The sequence below is a fragment of the Simochromis diagramma genome, unplaced genomic scaffold (assembly GCF_900408965.1).
Source record: "Simochromis diagramma unplaced genomic scaffold, fSimDia1.1 OVJJ01000079.1, whole genome shotgun sequence".
Classification (NCBI taxonomy): domain Eukaryota; kingdom Metazoa; phylum Chordata; class Actinopteri; order Cichliformes; family Cichlidae; genus Simochromis; species Simochromis diagramma.
Genome location: NW_024387075.1, coordinates 4,672,422 through 4,678,421, shown reverse-complemented (window position 1 = coordinate 4,678,421; position 6,000 = coordinate 4,672,422). Strand labels below are relative to the sequence as shown.

The 6,000-nt window shown below is 39.4% G+C and overlaps 1 protein-coding gene and 1 long non-coding RNA gene across 2 annotated transcripts; both read left to right on the top strand.

Moving 5' to 3' along the window:
• The first annotated feature begins 459 nt into the window (after window positions 1-459).
• LOC120742224 lies at window positions 460-1,079 on the top strand. Its single transcript, XR_005697822.1, has 2 exons — window positions 460-541; window positions 927-1,079. It is a non-coding gene; the product is annotated as an uncharacterized LOC120742224 (long non-coding RNA).
• A 57-nt stretch (window positions 1,080-1,136) lies between these two features.
• On the top strand, window positions 1,137-2,870 carry LOC120742223 (serine/threonine-protein kinase pim-2-like). Its single transcript, XM_040045397.1, has 8 exons — window positions 1,137-1,161; window positions 1,286-1,411; window positions 1,534-1,628; window positions 1,766-1,813; window positions 1,898-2,116; window positions 2,206-2,386; window positions 2,473-2,643; window positions 2,734-2,870. Exons 5-8 carry the CDS (start codon window positions 1,937-1,939, stop codon window positions 2,823-2,825), a joined length of 624 nt encoding a protein of 207 aa, XP_039901331.1. The 5' UTR covers window positions 1,137-1,161; window positions 1,286-1,411; window positions 1,534-1,628; window positions 1,766-1,813; window positions 1,898-1,936; the 3' UTR covers window positions 2,826-2,870.
• The last annotated feature ends 3,130 nt before the right edge of the window (window positions 2,871-6,000 follow it).

Genomic DNA, 6,000 nt, shown 5'->3' with positions numbered 1-6,000 from the left:
CGGGTCCACCAGACCCATGAACACTGGCTGAGTAAACAAAAATATGAACACCACACAAGGGTTAAATGTACATAATAATACTTTAAATCAGATGACAATGTAGCTGACACTGTGTTTATTAGTGTGTGGTCAACCACAAATCTTCATACTGTCATCCATACATGAGGTCTTTATACAAATGATGAAAGATAATGAAAGAAACTGTTTAATTGATATGAAATGATTGAATTATATGAAATATTATGGCTTTGTCTGCTAGTGTTTTTCTGTAAACTACTTTGAACTGCTGGCAGTCAGTGAAGTCACTGAAGGCAAGATTCTATGTTGTGTTGCCGTAGTTTCCAGTTTACTTATAAAGCTCACTTACAGAATTCAGTTAGAAAAGTCAAGCATTTGAAAGGTGCACATTTGAAGGAACATTAAGTCAGTATTAACTCATTACGGTTTACATTTTCGATTTTAAAGGGTCTCCGAAATTACAATGAAGAGGAAACAAGAAAAATGACCACTCCAGGCGATAAGAGAGATTCAGGAGATCAAGGTAAGTAAAATAATAAAATCAAATCCTGGTAAAATACAAATCCTAGAAATGTTGACACTGTGTGAATCATTTTTAGAGCAATTGAATCATATGTTTGATTGAAAATAGCTTTAATACAAGATGTCTAATCAAAGAAAGGTTACCGGTCTTTTGGTAAAATAAGGTAAGTTTATTCTTGGACTCAACAGTAAAAACAGACCAACAAGTGTCATCAAGATCTAAGACTTAGTGAACCTAGTATCAATTCGCACTGGTCAGTTTTTTTATCCCAAGAATAAACTTGTGATAATTTAAGCAAAAGCAATTTCAAATTCTTTGCCATCAAACTGCTTCCAGTCCTGATGTCGGGGACTCTTTTTCACCACTGTGTTGTTGTCGTTTATAGATTGTAAGAGCAGGACTGCTAAAAGAAAGGCCAGTCCTGAAAAGACGACCCCAATAAAAAGGAGGAGGGTCGCTGACCAGGCTGGTCCTTCCACCAGCGCAGATGTGGTCAAAGGAGTGAAACGCAAGGTTGTGCAAGATGAAGAGGGCACAACAAAGAAAGCAAAAGGGCTAAACTGCTTGATCATATGAGCGGTGACAAGGAGAAGCATCCTCCTCGTTGGACTCTGGTAAAGGTAGGCTAATTAGTTGAATAAGGGGTAGATTAAGTGTGGTTGCTAGGTTTAAGATATTGGTGTTTAGTGTTTGTGTCTATCATCCAGTGAGCTGATGTGCTTTTGGTGTTTTCCACATCTCCAGACTTGAACAACAAACAGGTGTGTGCAAAAAATGGCAAAAGAAAGGCCACGGGAGACAACAGAGAGCCACCCAAGAAAAAAAAAAGGAATGTGGACCAGGGCAAAAAATCAGTGGCAGACCAAAAACGTAAGTAGCAAGCAGCTTGGGTTTTATATTCAGGGGAAGGGCAAAGGAACATTTAGGCTACAGAGGAGAGTAACTTGTGTCACAGCTGTAATAAAACAAGATTTGCTGTTTTGTCTGTTCAGGTGAATTCCAAGCCAGATATGTGGAGGAGCACCAGCTCGGAGAAGGAGGCTGCGGAGCAGTGTTTGCGGGCTACCGGATAGAAGATCGTTTTCCAGTAAGTGTTCAGATGATGGTAGTAAGACAGGCAGTAACGCAGATAATGGACAATATCGTAAACTGAGACGTCTGCTGTGTTTCCACCTTTCATTATGTCATACTGAGGAAATGCTCACCAATGCTCTGTGTCTTTAGGTTGCCATCAAACACATTCCCAAAAATAAAGTCTACTGCAAAGTGGCGGTAAGCGTCCAACGCTTGAATCAGTTTTACATTACTGGATTGAATGCGGCGTTCCTCATCATCCACTTTGTTGTAACATTTCAGGATGAAAGCGGGAAGAAGCTCTCGGTGGAAGTGGCCATTATGCTTAAACTTGCAGGTGAAGCAGAAGGGTCAGTGGGAATATCAGCACCTGTGTCCTTGCTGGAGTGGTTCGACCTTGGCAAAGAGCTGATCCTGGTGCTGGAGAGACCTGTCCCCGCTGTGGACCTGCAAAAATACAAAGCAGAAAATGGAAGGACTTTACCAGAGGACAAGGCCAAGGTAGGTTGACTGGGAGAGCCTTGGACTGTACAGCATTCAATCAAGGCAGAAAAGCATTAACTCATTATTGTGTTTTTCATCTTTTCCAGGTCATTCTGAAGCAACTAGTTGATGCTGTAAAGGAACTTGAGGATAAACACATCTTTCATCGGGACATCAAGGGAGAAAACATTCTGATTGAGACCGGCTCAGATGTGCCTCGAGTTCGCATCATCGACTTTGGACTGAGCTGCTTTGTTAAACGGCGATCTCTGTATCGCATCTTCTATGGTAACATATTCTGCTCCTGCTTTTCACAGATGTAACAATTTGTGTCTTTTGTTTTAGAAGAAATTGTAATTGTGTCTGTTTGTTAGGCACGCCTCTTCACACCCCTCCCGAGTGGTACAGGAGGAGCTGCTACAGGTGTGGACCCACCACGGTGTGGCAAATGGGAGTGGTGTTGTATGAAGCGCTTCATGCACGGGACTTCAGTACCGAGAGGTTCCTCGCAAAGGAACTGAGCATCAAAAAGCGTCTGTCCACAGGTAAGAAAACTTCACACTTCCAGATTCACTGATGCCTTGGATCACTAGAACTATCATCTTCATCTTTTTGATCTTTTCTTTTCTTTCAAGATTGCCGGAATTTCTTGGAGGCATGTTTAACTACAGCCCCGGAGAAGCGCCCAACACTGGAGGAGCTCCAGCTTCACCCCTGGCTAAGATAACACACACAAACACACAATTCACACCTTATCATGCAAGTGTGATACATTGTGTAACTTCCTTTCTTTTTTCTGTTGGACAGGAATAGATAGGATGGGTCGATCTTAAAAAATAAATAAATAAAAATTGAGCTTTTTTGGAGCTCCTGTAACCCCCCAGCCATCCCAGGAAAGGGGATCTCTCTTTGAATGGGCTTTCCCGAGGTTTCTTCCCATCGATCTGGCCCCCTGGGGAGTTTTTCCTCGTCTTCATAGAGAGCTTGGGCTGGGTCAGGAGCTCCATCAAAACTGTCTTTATTTGATGACTTTAATGTCATCAAATAAAGATGTGTTTTACTTAAAGTAAAATTTGATCAAAATAAAACTTGTTTAATTCATCTTTGCTGAGGATTCTCCTTCATTACTATTTTGTTTTGTTTTGTTTTGTTTTGTTTTTATCCATGGTGCATTTTGACAAATAAGAAAACTGAATCAGGTTAAAGTGTGCACAAAGACAGTCACACTGCAAATGATCTGAAGACTTGCATCTGTTGCTCTAACCCCCAACTAGTTTAGACAGATTTCCTGGTTCTACCAGAGGTTTTTTCCTTCATGAAGGGAGTTTTTCCTTCCCACTGTTGCTGAGTGTTTGCTCATAGTGGGTTGTAAAAGCATAAAAGTTAATAAGAGGCATTCAAAACAGAGTTATCACAGAGGGAACTATATAGCTTAAATGTACAATTTCTACAGGACGAATTATAACTTCATTATGTATAAAAGCTCCTGTGGATAATTACTCCTATTTGTAACTTTACACAAGAGAAAGTTTGCTGTCACACTATTTATAACAGGTTGGGTTTTGTCCTCTGAGTTCAGCCTTTGGTTGCAGTTTATTGAAGAATTTCCTCTAAAGTAGCTGTTGATAAAGACTTAAAGTCCTGTTTATATACAGAAATATGCTTTAGTTCATGTTTTTTTACATGTCTGCCTCAGTGGATCAGTAGAAGATCTGGCACAGGATAGATGAAAAAGGGTACGAATACACATATATATCTATACTATAGATACAGATATATACACACACACACAGGTTGCAACGTAGTATTTTCATTTTTTCTTAGCATTTCTTTAACGTCTTGGTGCAAAAGAACCTGCATTTGTGTAAAGAAATGTTACATATATACTAAAAGTTGGAAAAAAGAACTACAAATTTGGAAAGGAATTTATTCATGTTCTTACTCATAGATGGAGTACATGGTTTAAAAACCTCAGGAAACAGATATGAGGCGGCTGTATCAACATAAAAACATTAATACAGTTAAAAATGAATAAAAAGTTGCACGCTTAAACTTATTTCTCTACAGTTTGTACAATTAATCCATGTAACAATAGGTTCTCTCTTAATAGTAGTTAATTAAAATATCTTTACATAAAAATACATTTTTAAGTACTCTCCGGTGGAAGTCTGTTGTGGCTTATGTTTCTAAATGACACAACCATAAAGCAGCCCACAGAATATACAAATATGTCTTTGATAAGTGAATGTTGGCTCCCACAATGGCCTGTTAAGTTATTGCAAAAATAATTTACTGCATAATAGTCAGATTAGAACATGTTATAAGCACAAAACTGAAGGGGAAACAATAAAAACAAAAATTAAAAAAAAATACTAAATTAAGTTAAAGGATATTTCTTACTATCATGTTGAATTGTCCATTTTGCACATATTTGGTCATTCTAAGCGTCAGAAGGGGAAAGATCATTCTGGGAATGCCTACTGGCGAAGGATGTGTGACTGACAAGTCCAGTGTGTGAAGTTTGACTACAGTCTAAGGAGCTTGGAAAGAAAAGCATCTGGACTTCTTTAAGTTTCTTGAAGATGTTTCACCTCTCATCTGAGAAGCTTCTTCAGTTCACAATTTCTTCAGAGAACTGAAGAAGCTTCTTGAATGAGAGGTGAAACGCTTTCACAGAATTGAAAACACTAACATAGCACACATGACTATCAAAGTAAAACAGCAAACAAGAGACTTTTACAAAGACACAGAGTTGACACAGAGACATGACTGACTGGGGAGAAATTGGGGAACATGGAAACAAGAGTGACTAGACATGACACGTGGGACACAGGGGCAAGGCAAAGTAACAGAAACCTAAAGCCTAAGAATATAACACAAGAAGAAAACAATAAAGAGAACCAAAAACATACATAAGAATAATCAATGAATATAAATGAACAAACACAAAACACTGGGTCACAGACTCAGTACCATGACAGTTAACCCTTGTATGGTGTTCGGGTCTGTGAGACCCGTTTTCAGTTTTTCTCAAAAGAAAAATTAAACAATTAATTATTTTTTCAACCTGAAATTCATTGGCTTTGGCTTATTTTCTGTGAAGAACATAAATCTGAACTAATTTTCAATGACCTCATACTGTACCTCCCCCCACGCATTTACATTACATACAAGGTGTTCGGGTCCACTGGACCCAGGTCTAATAAAAGTGTTGAAAGTACAGGTCCTGTGTTCCCACACTCTGTCTTCCTCCTTTCTGGTGCTGCTGATAGTGTTTTCTTCCCCTCCTGCACAAAGTTGCAACATTGTTGAAAATTCAACTACCAACACCGTCTGCTCTTACATTCCCACACATTTTACCCTCTTTCTTGAGGGATCCAAATTTTATTTTCTCATACCCTGTCCCACCTGCTAATTAGGGGCATAAAACTATAAATAAGACTTTGCCAGTGTGGTTCTTTATCACAACTGATCAAGATGGCAAAAGATTATCTGCTGCGAGGGCCATCCAATTGATTTTGGAAGAGAGAGGAGCTTCGGATGATGATGTTGACAAAGAGGTTTCAGAATATTTCACATTTCTGAAAATTCAGAGTCTGACAGTGACTTTGAAGAAGAGGATGAGGTTGAGCACCATTTAGTAACAAAACGAAGACGAGTACCCCATCTGCAGCCAGCTCCAGGACCAGAACAAGCCCACCAGACAGCAAGTGAAGAAATATGGATGTCAATAACTGGTGAAATTGAATGGTCTTCTTGCCCAAGAAATGAGCCACCCTGCAGAGCTGTTACTGTGATAAGCCAGGGCCAACACGGCTGACAGTTACTCATGTGCACGACATCGAGTCTTCATTTTAGCTTTTCATCCCAGATTCCATCCAGAAAATTATTCTGGATTGCAG